Consider the following 18,519-nt stretch of genomic DNA (forward strand, 5'->3'; position numbering starts at 1 on the left):
CCGTCTAGCCCACCGAAGGAACTTCACAGTAAGGTTGTTCCTCACAACTGATTGGGGCATGGTATACCATGATGGCAGCCACATATACCTTGAACGTGAATGGGTTGTGTCCCTTATCCAGCAGCTCCTGGAGGAAGGTCAATATTGGGTCCTTGGCAGACTCGTCCATGGAGCAGAGGTGCTTGGCCTGGAAAACTTGGAGGCTTGCCATGGTGTTTTGAGCAGATCCAGCTTTACCGGCCATGGAGTAGGCCTTGGCTGCTAGGGTCCTGCACAGCTTTGAAGGGTAGGCGGATTTCTAGTAGGAAATTAATTATATTATATTGCATTTGCACATGAAAGTGGACATGAACAACCTCTCAAATCAGATTTCCCAGTTGGAAACTCAGATTTCCTAGTAGGAAACCCAATTTTTCCAGTAGTAAAATACGAGTTTCCTAGTCTGAAAGTATTATGATATTGTCTTTGCTCATGAAATTGGACAGGAACTCCCTCTCAGATCAGATTTCCCAGTTGGAAACTCAGGGTTTCTTAGTAGGAAATTTGCCAATTTCATGAGTAAAGGCAATATTATAATAATTTCCTACTAGGACACTCGTATTTTCCTACTAGAAAACTTGAATTTTCTAACTAGGAAGTTTCCAACTGGGAAATTTGATTTGAGAGGTAGTTCATGTTAAAGGCAACATTTAAATAATTTCCTACTGGGAAACTCGTTTTTTCCTTGTAGGAAACGTTTTTCGGAACTACTTCCTACTTGCAGAACTACTTCCTTGTAGGAAACGAAATCTGAGTTTCCTACTGGGAAATCTGAGTGTCCTAGTAGGAAACTCTAGTAATTTTTTAGTAGGAAATATGATTTGAGAGGGAGTTCCATGTCGAATTTCTTTAGTAAAGGCAACATTTTCTGAGTTTCCTTGAGTTTTCTACTAAGAATTGTCTTAGTAGGAAAATACTAGTTTCCTAGAAGGAAGTTATTGTAATTTTTTACCTTTACTCATGAACTCCTTCTCAAATCATATTTCCTACTAGGTGTTCCTACAACTTCCCACATTAAGGACATGTTGCTGATAATTTAATGCTCCCGTTTCATTTTCAAGACAATGAGCTGCACAACAGTTCTCGGAAATTGTCTTTAATTTTGGTATCATGTATTATATGAGCAGCCAGGCACAGCTGGTACAGGACTGCATAAAAGGTCAGCACTACAGAAGAGGTCTTTCTTTTCTCTCACCTTGCAACCACACTTTTAAGTTGTACATTTAAAATAAACACAAACATTACCAGATGACATTTTAGTGCTTGTTCACTAATAAACAGCATCAATTAGATATTACAGACATTTAATTGGCAGAATAAATGAACGAGAACATCTAGAATTTGAAATAGAAAATATACCCCTCATGGTGTTAATATACTGTAATGTTTTGATTATACTGATTAAAGCACAATATTATTTTAAAGCATCCTTGCAAAGAATGCTCATTTTCTTTAATTACAGGACTACTGTACATGAATAACATAGTTTTTATCCTAATAAACACTCTAGACACTAGAGACTCCAGGCCCTTTGTTCGTGACACGTTCAGTGTGCACAGGCATTGTGGGGTAGCACATCCTCTAGAAGTGCTAGTGTTCTTGATATGCTATTTTAGTGATAGTTGGGAAAAGAGATTAAAGCCTGCTAAATTAAGCAGATTACTGATGATAATGATGATGATGCATTTATTTAGGCTGCTGACTGGATGGTTTTCCAGGTCTTTGGGCTCCTAAGAAAGTTTTTGAGTCTGGAATTAAAAAAAAAACATGATTCTCATTCTCTCTCCTCCAATGCATTTCTCTATATCAGGGCTCTTCGTGTAAAGAGTCCACAGCCTCCAGCAGGTGGAGGGCAAGGCTATACTGGGCGTGGTTTTCGGGGAGCATCTCGATGACTTTGCTGATCAGTTGACAGCTCTGAGACAGAGGTACTGAAGGACAGCGCAGCTCACTGGGGTCCTAAAAACACACACAAACCATGATACAGGTGAATGTAAGACAGTAAGAGATTGGCCAACTGTGCAGCCCGTGTATTCTTACCATAGCCTTCAGCCAGGTGCAGAGGGTCGGTGGCAGACGGGCCAGCAGCTCCATGTTGGGTTTGGTCTGTGACTGGGAGTGGAGTAGGGAGAAAGAGAGTCTCTGACCAGTCAACACCAGCAGCTGAGAACCCAAAACATCCTTGTCCTGCACCTCCATCATCACCTGAGAGATTACGATAGAAAGAAAAAGTGGAAAAAGAAAAAAGATAGATGACAAAAAAAAGAAAAATCACAAAAAAGATAAAGAAAAGATATATACAGAGGATAAAGAATAAGGAAAAGACAAAGAAAAATCATAAAAACAACAAAAGAAAATTACAAAAAGACAAAAAAAGATTAAATATACACAAAAAAAACGAACATTTAAAAAGATAATAAATAAATAAAAATGACAAAAAGATAAGTTTAGAAATAAAATAAATAAATAAAAAGCATGATCTTTTACTCCTGCATGTATGCTCAGGAGGTTTAACAATGTGTGTGTGTGCGCGTTACCTCCTCTGCCCGCAGGTCCAGGCCCTGGTTATAGAGCTCACAAACAAGGTGTCTGCGTAGTATGTCAGTATTGACTTGCAGTAGAGACGAGAGCTCCATACACACGGACGGCCACATGTCTTCAGCACCACTGTGTTTCACACCGTTCTCCTCAGCTTCAGCTAGAACCTTCACCCAGCCTGTTAACACGTTCATCAGAAACTACACACACAGTAATACAGTAAGACAGTGCATCAACTTTGGTTTCAGAGGTGAGCTATAAACATCTTACGACCTGTTATCCGATAATCTTTTTGTTAACGTGGTCGACATTTCACTGTCACTGTACAAGATGCATGTTAGACTGACTATAAAATAAAAATGTTAATACTTATTTTAGTTGGGGGCATTCTTGTTGAGAGCAGTTCTGACTCACTTCTTGTCTCACAGCCACCAGGTTGGGGTCCATATCTCCACTGGGCAGCAACTGAATGGACGCCAAATCTCTAAAAAACGCATTCTTGCCCTGTAGATGACAGAAAAAGAAAATGTACATTTTTATTTCATGGTGACAGATACATAGTTAAAGGTGCTGTATGTAACTTTTCTACTAAAATGAATCCTTTTTTAATGCCTGTGTGTGAAGGGGTTGTAATCTCACATTAAAATGATCCACTTTGCGGGTTTTGCTTTTACCTCGGAAAGCAAGTATTCTTATTTTTATGTGAAGGTGCCGGGTCGGATTTACCGCGAAATCCAGTGACGTGACCTGCACGCGCGCTCCCGAGCCTCTCGCCTCCTCTAGCCTACTGACTTTGCACTCAACAGCGACGACACTGCAACTTATGACATGGACTTATGACTTATGCAACTTATGACATGTCTGATAACACTAAGAAACGACCTGCTCCCAGCACAACACAGACTCCAACACAAACTCCACATATTGATAAAAAATTAAATAAAATAAAAGTTTTTTTCTGCTGAAGCTCGTAAGGCCAGACATGAATCGCATGAACTTCGGGTGAAAAAACACGGCTCAACATCGGCAGGGCATTTGAATCATGGAAAAACCATATCTACAAACCTAGAATGTACATTTCCTGAAGAAAATGTGAAGTGGTGCTTGCAGTGGCAAAATTCGGCACGGTTGAAAGGGTTCCATACTTATCATGGTACGAGCATGGAGCATTAGTTCAACGTCAAGCTGATAAAAGTAGCCTATTATTGTAACGTTGCAGTTACCTTAGTTTCCAGCATGTTGTGTGATGCTTTCTCCGGTGTGTTGCGTCTCGGTACCCACAGTGCTCGCTCATAAATTCGAGCACGCTTGTAAACTTATTGGTTGCAATCTGAAACATCACCGCTAGAGGTCGCTGAAAACTACATACAGCACCTTTAAGTGTGACGTAATTGTGTTTTTGTTGTCCTGTTTTTACCTTGCTGTCGAACAGACTGAGCGGTTTCAGGCGCAGGGAGAAGGTCATGGCGGCGTGCAGCAGTGAAGCTAACACACAGTGATGCTGAACGAGGGGATAGTGTATGGATCTCTGATCCAAAGCTAACTCCACAATAGACACTGGACCCTCAGCACCGCCCCACACTTCCTCCACGCTCACATCTGGAACAGACACTTCCTCCACCCCTGAATCCGCCTGAGAGAGAAAAGACGTTTAGAATATATTTCACGCTTTTATTTCAAGCCATAATTTGTTAACCATTCTTGAAAAATCCACGATAACTTAAGACATGCTTCCAGCCATGCATCCACTGTTTGATCAGTCCTTACACTGGAGAAAAAAGGATAGGAAGGGAGAAAAGAGGAAGATGAGACCTCCATCAGAGCCTGCAGTAACTGCACGCAGGAGCCCAGGAAGCTCTTCACGGCTGCGTCTCCCATTCCGACATCCTAAACACACACACACACACACACACGCACACAAGTTAATTCAAATGAAACAGATCTAAATTGAATTAATTCTTTGTGTCTTCTCTTACCCGTCTGCACAGCCGGTCTTTAGGTGCCTTTCCCACCTAGATCAACACATGCACCGTCAATTATTTAATCTTAGTCACAGCACACAAAGAGAAAGAGCCAAAGTACACGGACACACAAACCTTTTCCATTAGGAAGGCAGCAGCTGAAAACCGCTTGACTATGAAGGTCTGCCACATCATTGCAGAGACACCTGAGGGAAGAGAGTTGTGAAGAAATATGTTGTGGCAACTTGTTCAGGCAACAGCAATCAGCTTTCACTTAGTCAATATATGTAATTTTTTATTAGTGACTCTTACCCAACTGAATGTAAGGACTGGAGATCATCTTCAAAAACTCCACTGACCACTCTAAGTACTGCCCCACCTGAACAGAAAGAGAGAGATGAAGTGTCCTCTTGTGATTGGCTGATATTTTATATCAGTATTAGGAATATCAGTATATATTATATTATATCAGTACTCAGTATATATCAGTTCAGTATTACTGAACAGCGAATAGCAAGGATTCGTGGGTGGTTGCCCTGCATGCTTAATAAACTGCAAGCGTAATAAACAAACTCCAGCTGGTCCAAAACACAGCAGCTAGAGTTCTTACTAGAACCAGGAAGTATGACCAAATTAGCCCAGTTCTGTCAACACTGCACTGGCTCCCTATTAAACATTGCATACATTTTAAAATCTTGCTAATTAATTACAAAGCACTAAATGGTTTAGCTCCTCAGTACTTGAGCGAGCTCTGAAAGCATTTTAGTCCTTCACGTCTATTGCGATCTCAAAATTCAGGCCAGTTGAAAATACCTAGAATATCAAAATCAACCACAGGCAGTAGATCCTAGCACCCAAACTGTGGAATAGCCTTTTTAGCCTTGTTCGGGAAGCAGACACACTCTGTCAGTTTAAATCTAGACTAAAAAACACATAACTTTAACCTGACATGCACATAACACAATCTATTTCTACTATTCAAATCAGTTAAATAATTGTTAGGCTGCATAAATAAGGTCAACCGGAATCAGGAACACTAATATTAGTCAGTCATCCTCATCCCGATGTTACTGTAGTCAGCCGTATCCGGATCAGATGGTGGACCTGCACCTAGACACGACCTAAACACAGCCCTGAATGTCAGCAGAGACCTTGACTACTAGACAATCCCCTGTGAAGACCTCGTCAACATGACAGCCATCGGCACAGACCACAAGAACCAGACAGGTCCTCTGCACAGGCCCTATGGCCAGCTTCGGCGTGATGAATTCAATCTTCAAGCAAAAGGAACTGGGTGAATATTTGAATGCTACCGATCCCGATCTGAATTCTGACTTGTGATGCAGCCTGAATCATAATGACACCGTGTTCATTCATTGGCCAGAGGAGAACTGGCCCCTGACTGAGCCTGGTTTCTCCCAAGGTAACCGTTTTGGAGGTTCCATGGAGGTAACCTCCATTTTGTCACCTGATGGAGTTTGCGTTCCTTGCCACTGTCACCTCTGGCTTTCTTAGTTGGGGACACTTAATATTCAACGATATTATTGATCTAACTGTATTGACACTGTTGTATGATAACTGAACTGAGCTGGACGATGACATAATTTTTTGCAGAACTACTTCATAGAAGAAATGAACTGATTTAATAATTCATGATTTTTACAACGGAACTGAATCAACACTGAACTTCGGCTGAACAACAGCCGAAATGCATCATTTTCCTGTTATCACTGTAAAGCTGCTTTGAAACAACCTGTATCTGTAAATAAAGGTAATTTGACTGCTCCATTAACAATTTTTTTGTACTTTTAGAAGTAAGTATTTAAAAAAAAAAAAAAAAAAATTTCTTTTGCTAAATTAATATAAATTAACAAAAACAAGTAATTTGGTTCCAGTATTTATTTTTAAGTTCTAAATAAGAACTGGCAATTGGTTCCCAACCTTATTATATATAAGAAAGCTTTGAGACTTTTGAAAGTCTTTACCTCTGGGTCTTTGTTCCACTGGACCACATTTTCCCAGCTACAGTGAGCAAACAGCACATCAGGAGACAGAGAGCTTGGGAACCGCTGACAGACACACTCCAGCAGCTCTGAGACAACCCACACACATGCTTTTAGTCAAACACAGAACACACACAGATGGTTAAAAGAAACCACCATGGAACAATTTTGATGTATCATCTAAGTCACATGATCAGGAATCTCCACGGTTACCCTCCAGTTTCTCCTCCCTGCCTGGCTGTTCTGTGGGCTCATTCTCTCCCCTCTGTTGAAAGATCTTACTCAAGAGATCTGGAGACACACCCTGTCTGAAGATCAATTTTGAAACGCAGTCTGCTACACCACCTAAAAGACAAAAAACGAAAATATGGAAACACTATAATCATTCATTTGCCTATTACCTGGTATGAAAGCATAGATTTTAATCTTAATTTTACTGACAGCTTCAATATTCACTAGCTTTAAAAGTTGCATTTATTTGACAAAAAAACTGTAGATTCTTCGATAAACAAAGTTAAAAAGAACAGCATTTGTTTGAAACAGAAATCTTTTGTAACATTATAAATATCTTTACTGACACTTTTAGTCAATTTAAGGCATCCTTGTGGAATAAAAGCATTAATTACTTAAAAAAAAATCTTATGACCCCACAATTTGGAATGGTAGTGTATGTGTGTTTTATGCACCTCTGCCACTCTCTAATAGTGTTTTGACTGAGCAGCGTGTAACAGTGCCCCCTGTAGAGCCCTGAAGAGATGGCAGGCAGAGCAGCGTCTGCAGAGCAAGAACATCCTCCAACTGCTTTATACACACCACCCACTGCTCCAACTCCAGAGAAACACACACCCACTCCTCCTGAAACTGCACAGAGAGAAAGAGAGTTAAACACACTGTGCACCAATTCTACAGATGCAGAAAAAAGACACACACAGACACCTTGCTCTCTGCCAGCTTGGTGATGGCATTCTTGGCTACACGATGAGCGACTAGAGCAGCCAGCAGTGCGGAGGCCGCGCTTTCAGACTGAACACATGCGGTGCGGACCTGCTGCCACCAGGGTGAGACACACTGGCCGTCCCATGACTCATCTACTGCTCCTGATACACACACAATTGAAACATTAATATACATGATAAAATATAAAGGACACAAGGTCAGTCTCTCCTCCAGATGATGTTAAAGACCTTTCATTGAGCTGAGGGTAGACAGCAACGTGTGCAGGTGTGAGACGGCATCTGGGATCTTCAGTACTTCTTTCTCTTTGTTCAGCCAAACTGACAAGAGCAAAGACTGCCAGAGAGAGAGACAGAGAAACAGTGTGAAATCAAAAGGAGAGATTTTTATAAAGAGCAAAAATCTCAGCAAATTCACATTATTTTCTAATCAATCCATCCTTCAATCTTTTGTGTTCTTTTAACATCACTTTATCTTACCAATAGCTGCTGAGGGCTGATGCCACTTTCCTGCAGAGTCTCACACACTCTCTGTAAAGGACTCTGTCCAGACAGACAACCCCAGAACAGGAAATGACCTGAAAGCATTCAAATTCACACATCAATTAATAACTTATATAATGACAGTGGCGCACCAATATTAAAATTCTGAAGATGCAGATAATTATTTTCATAAAAAAATAAATAAAAACTTAAACCAATCATCTAAAATGTTACAAGTGATTTTAGGCAGTACAAAAATGGATATTCATTTTGAGATTTGCAAAAGATAACATTTGGTTATTATTGTGTTTTAAAAATAAACTTTAAGAGAATATGCAAATTGGTCCCCGCCTCCACTCAATCACACCAGTTCGGAGTACCTGTTCCACTTGGTCAACTTTACTGTAGTAAACGCTACACAATGGCAAGTGGAAATATTGGTTTAATTCAGCCATATATGTTATAAGAAGTAGTAGAAGAGTGAATTATACAGAGTCGTCTACAAGTTGATGTATCAGAATGGTAAAGGCTTTTATGTATTGCTCTCTACAATGTCAGACACATGACCATAAATTATATAATTGATAACTTGACTACGTTATCAAACAGCTAATAATGTGTTGTTAATGCTACACAAACCATGTAAACACATGTTCTAAAAAGTTAGATGATCTGAACATCATGGAAAGTCGGTTGAGAAAAGCCCCACCTGCACGTTAATGGGATTGGTTACATGTTTGTCTAAAAGCATAGACATATAAACAATACTAAAAACTTTATTTTCACCACAGGGGGTCTTTAAAACATTAAAATAATGCACAAAAATAAACACATAGCACTAGCAGGGAGCGGTTTTACCTAGTTGGGTCCAGTCGGTATCAGGTTGTTTAATCACTCTGAGCTCTCCGTTCACCCATTCCAACTGAGACAGAAATGTTCGGACTGGCAGCGGCCCACTAGAGTCTTGAGCAAATGAGACAGAGGGCCGAGAGTTCATCTCTGTGTATCGTTGCAGGATTGGGCCAACACGAGCAAGATCCTCCTCAATGCCAGAAAAGGACGGCTGTACAGAGAGCAGAAGTCTTAAGTTCAAATCTTAGTGTGATAATGGTACATTAGTTTTGCTTAACTGGATAGTGTCTGTGTGCATGCGTTACTCACATGTTCTGGCTCAGTGGGTGAGGAATCTGGTGTGTGCAGTAACTGAACATCTGTATAGAGCTGGAGAAGTTTGAGCTGGGATGAACAAAATTGCAGCAACGACTCATCCACTGCTTCAGGATCTAATACGAAGACACATGAAAAAAAGTGTTTAAATATGAAAAATACACAATGCCCAGTGAGGATTGAGGGAGTTACCTTGTTCTTTCAGGCTAGCCAATAATGCACGAGTAACATGGGTCAAACAGGACACTGGTGCATTCTTATTGGACAGCAGTGACTCCAGGGCCTGTCAATCAATCAAATATTTTATTAAAGAATTTATTAACATATATGAATGAATATGTTGCTGTGTGTGTGTTTTATTAACCTGTTTCTTAATAGCTGGATGTTTAATGTCCAGTAACACACTTTGTGCTTCACTCTCAAGCAGCGCTGTCAATCAAAGTTCAAAGGTCAACTCAAACATGTGGACACATCAGTGCAATAGAACTTAAACACAACATTGGGTCGTAGTAGTTCTTTTAAAAAAAGACAACTTGAAGATGTTCTGATGTATATGCATGGTCTATTGCATGGGGCATGGTCTGTGTGGTAACTGTGTGGTTACCCATTTTCTTCAGAATATCTTCTTTAGTGTTCAGCAGAAGAGATACAGATACATTCTTACAGGTTTGGAACAACTTGAGAATGAGTAAATGATGACAGAATTTACATATTTGAGTGAACTATGAGGTATGTCTGACCTGGTTCCACCTCCCTGGTCCTCAGTAGAGTGGTGAGTCTCCTCAGCAGGTGCATGTCTTTAGCACGCTCACTCTTCTTATCACTGACCAACAAACAGAACAGATACATCTGTGCTCACCTGCATTATGTGTGTTTTTTTTATATTATTGTGCAATTTTTATGTATGAGTGTGTACCTGAGTGCCAGGTGGAATGGTATGGTAATGGCTCTCAGGGCTCCATTAACCGGATCAAACAGACACACCTGCTGTGTGTGTATCTGCCAACCCTGACTGGTTACACTATTCACACCCATTAACCTGTGACCTGCATACAACAGCCTTAAGAGAGAGTAATGAATTAATGAATATGCATTTTTGAATTGTAGCAATATATTTTAGTTTTTTTTAGTTAGAGTGTGTACCTGCAATGTTTGCCTACAGTAAAAGCCCCTACTCGAGGTCCATGCTGAGTTCCCCACACCTCTAAAATGCCCCTACGTGGGGCATAAATCACCAGAAACTGAGCGTGCCGGCGGGGCATAGAGGGAGATGTGGCTATCTCTCTCTCCCCAGGAGCCTCTGACACCTGCACCCACCCGAGCTGAGCATCACGATAACCTACACACAATACAGACATTAAGAAAATGTTTTATTGTTTACACTACTATTTAAAAGAAATATTACAATTTATTGCTTAAAATTAAACTGTGATACATTTTGTACAGGATTCTTTGATGAATAGCAAGTTCAAAGCCTTGATTTGAAACAGAAATCTTATGTAACATTATACATGTCTTTGCCGCAACTTTTCACAGTTCAATTAATAAAAATATTGAAAATATATATTTTTAATTACCTCAAAAATAGTTGAACAGTAGTGTAGTGTATGTATGTAATTATATTATTGGATATAACATTTTATAAATACTAGTATGCTAAATATTAATATAAAATTTCATTTGTTTTTTTTTATATAGTTTAATTTATTTGTATAATTATAGTATTTACTTAATTATATTTAAAACAAATGTAAATTTTTTGTACAATAACATTTAGCATAAAAAAATGGTTTTAAAGATTAAAATGCTTTTAGTTTTTAAAACTAAAATATAATTTATTACAAAAATATATCTTTTAACAACACATTGTCATATGGACAAGCAGTCCCTAATGATACTGATTTGCTCTGATGTTTTCAGTGTGTTTGTTCACTAAAGCATTCGTCACACTGATTCAAATCTTGTTTGTCACAAGATACTTCTGCAATTTAATAGGAACAGGCTCATAAGATGCTTGTTCACAAATCAGACTACATTAGTTGCGCTACACTGCTCACCCTTCCACATCCTGATAGCGATGCCTCGTGCCACATCCAGCAGCGTGACTCTGCCAAAGTCATCTGTGACTCCGGCCATAGTGTTACATGGAGAGAGACAGATAGACTCGCCATGTCGACGAGAATCTGGAAGACCAAACCTGATGAAAGCAGAATTTTTTTTATTGTGCACTTAAATGAGTAAAAAAAGTAATTAATTACTAGCTACTAATTACATCTTTTACAGTGTAATTCAATTATTTCATTAATTTCTCGCTCTAAAAAGTATTACATTACTTATTAATAATTACTTTCTAAATTCCATATCAACTTTGACCAATTGAATAAAACAAGGATAGACATGAAACTGCTCTTTTAATTATTTAAAATAAACAATATAAAATTGCATAAATTATTGTTGAACTGACCAGAGTATTTGAAGGTAGAATCTTAGATTAAAACATGCATTTCACCATTAGATGTAAAATTTTGATGTTAAATCCTATATTGTTTTATATAGAATAGTTCTATTGGTTTATACAGTCTATTACATCAGAAGTAACTGTAATTTAATTACAGAAAAATGAAGAGTAATCCCTTAACTTGACTTTTTCAAGGGAAAAGTAATTAAATTACAATAATTAATTAGTAATGTATTACACCCAACACTGGTGTGTATATGATTAAAAGAAGTTAAAAAGCAACATTGGAAGGTAGTGTTACTGCATACAGATTTACCTAACAGGAAGTGATGTGGCCGGCTCCACCTTTGGCTTCTGTTTCTGCACTGACTCCTCTTCATTTTTACTCTTCCATCCCAACCAACCACTATGGAGGAAGAAAAGAGAGAGAGACAGAGACCAAGAATTCGTAAACATGGAGTGAGCTTGAACATGACAGGCCAGTGCTAATGAGAGCCAACAGTTAAAATAACCCAGACACACAGACCTGGCAGCATTGAACAGAGCTGATGTGAGTTTGCTGGCCACAGCCAGAGCCACATGGGAGAGAAGAGGCTGAGAACTTCCCTGAGATTTGAGAGAGGAAAAATGGCCATAATCATCAAGAACAACTACAAATAAGCCACAAGCACCAACAATAGACCAAGGAAAAGATGTGTGTGTGTGTGTGTGTACCTCTATAGCGTAGTAGAATCCAGTGTAAGGTCCTCCTCCCACTGTGATATACTGACTCATAGCAGGAGGGCTTCCTTTAACCGAAGCATGATATCCTCCCAGAATAGAGGCATTTTTCATCTGATCGAACACACTCAGAGTAGTAATACCTAAAAGAGACAGGCATCACCTTACACTACCAATCAAAAGTTTGGGGACTGTAAGATTTTTTTTTTTAAAGACATTAAAAGTTTTATTCAGCAAGGATGCATTCAATTCAAAATGTCTAATATTACAAAAGAGTTCATATTTCAAATATATGCAGTTTCTTTTTGAGCTTTCTATTTATCATATGATCCTAAACAATGCATCACATTTCCACAAAAAAAAAAAAACTGTTTTCAACATTGATAACAAGAAACTTGATATCAAGTTTCTTGAGCACCAAATCAGTATATTAGAATCATTTCTGAAGAGTCATGTGACACTGGAGTAATAATGCTGAAAATTCAGCTTTGCCATCACAGGAATAAATTACATTTTTAAAATACATTTGAATCATAAACAGTTATTTTAAATTATAGTCTAATAATATTTCACAACATTACTGTTCCTAGTGTATTTTTATAAAAAAAAGAAATGCAGCCTTGAGCATGAGAGACTTTTTCAAAAACATCCTACAGTATGGAAGAAAATGAATGCCAAATGTTTTTGAAACAAAAAAGCTTGTTGAATTGCACGAGAAAATATGCATTGCATTAACAGTGCTTGTGTGGTTTACCCATGTGTAGTCACAAGGTAATGTTTGTTCTATAATTAATATGTCTTTATTTTTTCGTGTATAAATTAATTAATTTATGATGTGACAAAAAGGGGACATTTATTGTATTGTACACTGAGTCATACTGAGTTTGAAAAGAAAAATACAATTGTTGCCACTAGAAGGAGTATGTTGTGGGTTGCCATGGTGACGCCCACTGTGTTTACCTCAGACGCTACGAGCTGTGACTGTGGAAAGCCACTGAAGTCTTCTTGTCATTTATTTTTCCTGATAATTCAGGCATATGTTCATAAAAAATGAAAATGTGTGCCATTGTTAATGTAAAAACGTGCAAGTTCATATTTCCTATGACTTACAGTCATAAAACCAACTGTAAAGTGTTAATGTAGGTGTCAGGCATGATGCACAACTTTTAGATTGTTGATATTAAAATAAATATGAGCTCATGCGGTAGTGAAAAAATAGCAATATTTAAACATGATTTGAAAGTTTATTTTATTAAATATCAAGAATCTAAAAGGTGCGCATCATGCCTGACACCTACATGAACACTTTACAGATGGTTTTATGACTGTAATTCATTCTCTTCAAATGCTATTGAAGTTAGAAACGTGTATACCAATGTCGAATGTAACTTTAGAGCCAGTCCCTAAATTTGCAAATATCGAACATCCAATATCAAGTCAACTTTATGCCAGTATTTCACTGGGAAACGTTAAGCGTCAAACTTTGCGCGAGCTCATCTGCTTGCCTGTAGCCTAAATAGTATAGCCTAAGTCCCCAATGAGGTGCGAGTTTGGTCTTTTATATCACTGTATTAGTCCATTAAGCTATAATAATAATTGTATATATGTCCCGACGGCAGGGGAATCCTGGAGTATGGCGTATGAAGGGAAACCGTAGTACGGAAGAACAGCGCCGCGTTATAAAGTTAATGAAACTAAACAACCGAGAGAAATATATGTCTACCTCTTATTTAACGTTTGATCTGTATATCAGCATCGGGGAATAACGTTATAGTATCGTTCACGGTAGAGAAAGCTGCTTACATGTACACAGGGAAAGTACCCGTGAAGACACTGAATTAAAAATAAATGCAGCTTTTGTGTCTTTATCAGCTTTTCTGCATATATAACGTTACTGGCCCTGATAATCATCACACATTTGTGAATGAAATGAATTACTCTCACTAACTGTTGCTTTGGTCTTCATAAACAGCCGCTTGCACCTCCTGCTGGTGAGATCGACTAACAGCAGATTGAGATTATCAATCGGTACTCTACTGCTATTCCTGCAGTTCCCGGATGTGAAATGTTGAATTTTCTGTTGAATTTGAACCACTGAATATGTGGAAGCGAATTTGTAAAGCGAAATAAAATGGACCGAAAATTGCTAGTTGAATAGAAAGTTTTGAATTGAATAGTTTTGAATTGAAATTTTCACATCTTAAGTATCCGACCATGTTTTCAGACCATAAAAATGCAAGCCCTAAAATTACAATGCATTAAAATGCAAGCACAGTTAATGCAATGCATATTTTTTCAAGTAGTCCAATTCAACAAGCTTTTTTGTTTCGAAAACATTTGCCATTATTTTACTTCCATACTACCGACCCTAAAGTTTTGAACGATTTTGCATATTAACAGTTTTTCTACTGTGCTGTGGCTTTCTGTTCAAAAAGATAAAAAAGAAAATGTTAGAGAAATTAAATAAAAGAAATCTCTCGTACCGATGCTGGAATGGTCTGTAATTGTGTCCATATCTTGTAGGCCCCACTTCTTATAGGCCAGTGGTGGAGGCTGGATGACATCACTTCCTGCTGCTGCCGCTAAAAGGCAAAGGGATAGATACAGGAAATAAAAGGGATTAAAACAAATAACATGAAAGGCATTACTGGCCACACTATAATCTGGTGAAAGCCTGATGCACATTCATACACCAGCACTCTCTATCTTACCTCTGGCAACCTGGTTTCGACAGGCACGTAAAGACTGGAAGAGACTAAAGCCATCGATGGTGACCAGGGCTGCTGGGTACAAAATACTGAGCTCCTCATGCTGATAGAGAGATCGACATTTAAACATCATCAGCGTAGTTTGGTCTGCTGTTTAAGTTAAGGTGTCATGTGTAACAATGCTAAGAATTGCTTTGTGCAGAAATGAACACATCAGTCAGTGTAAGAGTTATCGGTACCTGTTCCGTTACTCCAGGGTGACGTGGAATCTCATAGGTGCGACATTTGAGTCGCAGCACAGGATCTTCATGCAACAACTGGGCCAACAGGAGAACACCACTCTACACACACACACACACACACACACACACACACACACACACACACACAATGGATAAGACCAATGGATTGTCTGCTCTGCTGATACTGGTCTGGCTTTAATTAAAAATGACACATTACTGTTTATTATTAATGCATTAAAGAGTCCAATTCAGCTGGTGAGTTTATAGGTTAGAAAACATCACAGTACCTCTGTGTAGAAACGGACATAACCTGAGCTGAATCCAACCACAATACAGGTCCAGTCGGGTCGGCCGGTAGAACTTCTAAACAGATAATGAGCACATACATTACCGTTCAAATGTTTGGAGATCGTAAGATTTTTTAAATGTTTTTGAAAGAAGTCTCTAATGCTAACCAAGTATGCATTTATTTGATCAAATATACAGTAAAAATGAACAAAAGGGAACTGGAGCGCTGCTGAAATCCCTTGTATCCTCCGGTGCTCTTGGAAGGGTAATAATTGAAAAAAACGTAGGAAAAAATCCAAGTCCAGGCATTCAGTGGATGCAAAAAGTAATACTAAAGTCTTTATTAGAGGGCTAAAATTTTTAAAAAACACCAACGCGTATCAGCCCACTGGCCTTCATCGGGGTGTAAATGCTAAAAGTAAAAATGCTTGGAAATATTATTACAATTTATTCATGTGATTGCAAAGCTGAATTTCCAGCAGCCATTCTTTTTTCTCTTCTTCTTCTCAAGAAACATTTATTATTATTATTATTATCATCAACATTAAAAGCAGTTGTGCTGCTTAATATTTTTGAGGAAATTTTCTGAATTCTTTGATGAATAGAAAGTAAAATAGATTACATTTATTTGAAAAGTCTTTCCTGACACTTTTGATCTGTTTAATGTGTCCTTGCTAGATAAAAGTATTATATTTTTTCTATTAAAAATCTTACTGACCCCAAACTTTTGAACGGTAGTGTAGGCGAAAGAGTAGATCTGTTTATACAGGAGTGTGTGTGAGTGTGATGTTCTAACCTCTTCTGGCTGGCCAACGGAATACAGATAACACTACTGATACACTCTCTGTGAAAAGAACAGACAGAAAATTGAGAACCAATGAACAAAAATAAAAACCCTCTCCTATTGCCCTCTCCTATTTCGTCTCTCACCCCTCTTCAACTCTCAGCGTTCCGCTCCAGGTCACAGTTAGGGCCATTTCCTCCTGCCCACTTTCAGCTGTCCGCCACTTTGCTGCCAATCAATCAATCAGTCAATCAATCTACGAGTTATACCAATCAATAACCAATAAGCAATAAAGAAGAGATTAATCAGTACTGTATGTGTGTACCAGAAAGAAATGTGGCTTTATGCTCTCGCGCAATGACCAGTAGATCTGAGCAGGGCGAGAGAGACAGAACACAGTCCTGCAGCCAGGGGGCGCTTTGCTGCTGCTCCTCCTCCTCCTCAGCCTTGGAGAACACACAGTTTTGGAATGACATTTCATTTGAGTAAATAATAACATAATTCAAATTATGAATTAGGCTTCAAATCCTTTAATACAAACCTGAGCTCCATCCTCTTTACCGTCAGGATTCTCCCAGGAGCCCCAGTCCGAGTCATCCCACGTTAACTCATTCTCTAGAGAGAGAGAGAGAAAATGATGTGCTGTAAGTAATGTGGTCAGCAAGGATTAATCTATTCACTATTACAGTTGGCTCAATCTGCTCCTTCAACCTCTGTTAGAGCTTATTTACACAGTCTTATCCTTTTTCTTGCTATCTTTAAGTCCATGCATACTCATTTCTCCCTCGCGTCACTATAGTCAAGTGTTAACTGTATACTATACTAGTGACTACACCATAGTCAACACAAATTGCCTGTCAATCGAATGAGAGAATCTTGAATGCGAGGTCCCTTCCCTTTTCTTTTCCTGTCTTTCTCTTCATCGGTCTTTCGTTCAGTCATGTGCTTCAGAATCTTTCTGCAGGATGACTCATTCACCAAGGGCAAACACACCTCCCTTCCTCTCCCTCTTTCTCTCAGCATGGAGTGAATAAGTTATTCTGCATCACAGTCAGACAATTTACTTTTTACACATTGTCTTTTTTCATATAATCACCAGCATACGTTCCATTGACTTAGCATTAGATTACTATAAAGTCAGTATATTTTATATCCCCTACCTCCAAACCTAGCTCTCACATAAGTGTTTCTGCATTTATATATTTAGTAGGTTAATTATACTGTTTGTCATGACTGTGTCGTTCTGCATTTAACGTTACCTCCGCACATCCACTTTTTAACTCTACCAACCGTCCAACAACACCCTTACTGACAGCCATAAATCACTGAACAACCGCAGTGCAGGAGAACCATCATTAAACTGGACCTTACATACACATACAGACTGACTTCAGCAGTAACGTTACCTGCTTGTGTTTTCTCTTCCTCCGGGCCGGCTTTCTTGTGCTTGGGGAACAGAAACTCTCGCACCTGTCTGAGCTCCTGGACCCGGCCGAACTCCAGCAGACAGCAGGACATGATTCGGGCGGAACGAACCGGACCCAAAACCTGCGGATTCTACGACATAAACCCACCGTCCGATACACGTACCACCTCTTAGTGTGTTTATTAGCCTGTCAGTGAGGTTTGTGAGGGTGTTGACTGTTTGTTGGACCAGAGTGGTTCAGAAAATCCAGCTGAGGTGTCAGTGTGTTGTTGTGATGTGAGTTTGGGATGACACATCCACATCCGCTATAGACACGCTAATCGCGCTGCTGCCTCCTGCTGACCTGGAGGACACGCACACTAGATATAATATTAATCGAAGAGTGTCATTGCAGATAACTGTTTTCATTTAATCTGTTAAAACGGTTTCTTTCCTGATTGACTCCTCAGAGGTGAGGATAATAGATCCTTGCATTCAGGTATGTTGGTTATTTAAGCACCCTTAGATCAGAAAAGTAAATATATACACCATGGGTTAACTAAGATGTTACACTTTATTAATTTCTTATTTTTTATATTATTTCTTTATTTTTCTTTATCGATACATACCTGTAGTTTATTAGGCTTTTCATCTAAATGTAAAGAGTACTACAATTATAATTGTATAAGTTAAGTAGCATAAAAATATTGTAATTAAAGAATTTACAGCATTTTAAACACATTTTATAAAAAAAAATATATATATATATA

At 38.7% G+C, this 18,519-nt stretch overlaps 1 protein-coding gene across 4 annotated transcripts; it reads right to left on the bottom strand.

The window, feature by feature from the left end:
- Nucleotides 1-1,119: 1,119 nt before the first annotated feature.
- On the bottom strand, nucleotides 1,120-18,107 carry rab3gap2 (RAB3 GTPase activating protein subunit 2 (non-catalytic)). Of its 4 annotated transcripts, none has more exons than XM_084392548.1 (35): nucleotides 17,751-18,107; nucleotides 16,886-16,959; nucleotides 16,670-16,790; nucleotides 16,491-16,572; nucleotides 16,357-16,404; nucleotides 15,560-15,635; nucleotides 15,270-15,371; nucleotides 15,034-15,133; nucleotides 14,806-14,904; nucleotides 12,317-12,465; nucleotides 12,129-12,208; nucleotides 11,919-12,008; nucleotides 11,202-11,341; nucleotides 10,288-10,483; nucleotides 10,061-10,204; nucleotides 9,885-9,967; nucleotides 9,509-9,573; nucleotides 9,337-9,427; nucleotides 9,139-9,260; nucleotides 8,836-9,040; nucleotides 7,975-8,072; nucleotides 7,726-7,831; nucleotides 7,478-7,638; nucleotides 7,228-7,402; nucleotides 6,755-6,886; nucleotides 6,524-6,630; nucleotides 4,851-4,917; nucleotides 4,674-4,744; nucleotides 4,554-4,589; nucleotides 4,390-4,464; nucleotides 3,995-4,210; nucleotides 2,992-3,081; nucleotides 2,577-2,777; nucleotides 2,080-2,244; nucleotides 1,120-1,998 (listed from the first exon to the last, which is right to left on the bottom strand). In XM_084392548.1, the coding sequence occupies exons 1-35, from the start codon at nucleotides 17,860-17,862 to the stop codon at nucleotides 1,846-1,848; spliced, it is 4,032 nt and encodes a 1,343-aa protein (XP_084248674.1). In that variant the 5' UTR covers nucleotides 17,863-18,107; the 3' UTR covers nucleotides 1,120-1,845. The 4 variants fall into 4 exon arrangements, with proteins under 4 accessions (XP_084248674.1, XP_084248672.1, XP_084248673.1 ...); XM_084392546.1 differs by having other exon boundaries at nucleotides 4,345-4,464; nucleotides 17,751-18,080; XM_084392547.1 differs by having other exon boundaries at nucleotides 6,524-6,651; nucleotides 17,751-18,080.
- Nucleotides 18,108-18,519: the final 412 nt, after the last annotated feature.

Source organism: Rutilus rutilus, assembly GCF_951802725.1.
Source record: "Rutilus rutilus genome assembly, chromosome: 21".
Classification (NCBI taxonomy): Eukaryota; Metazoa; Chordata; class Actinopteri; order Cypriniformes; family Leuciscidae; genus Rutilus; species Rutilus rutilus.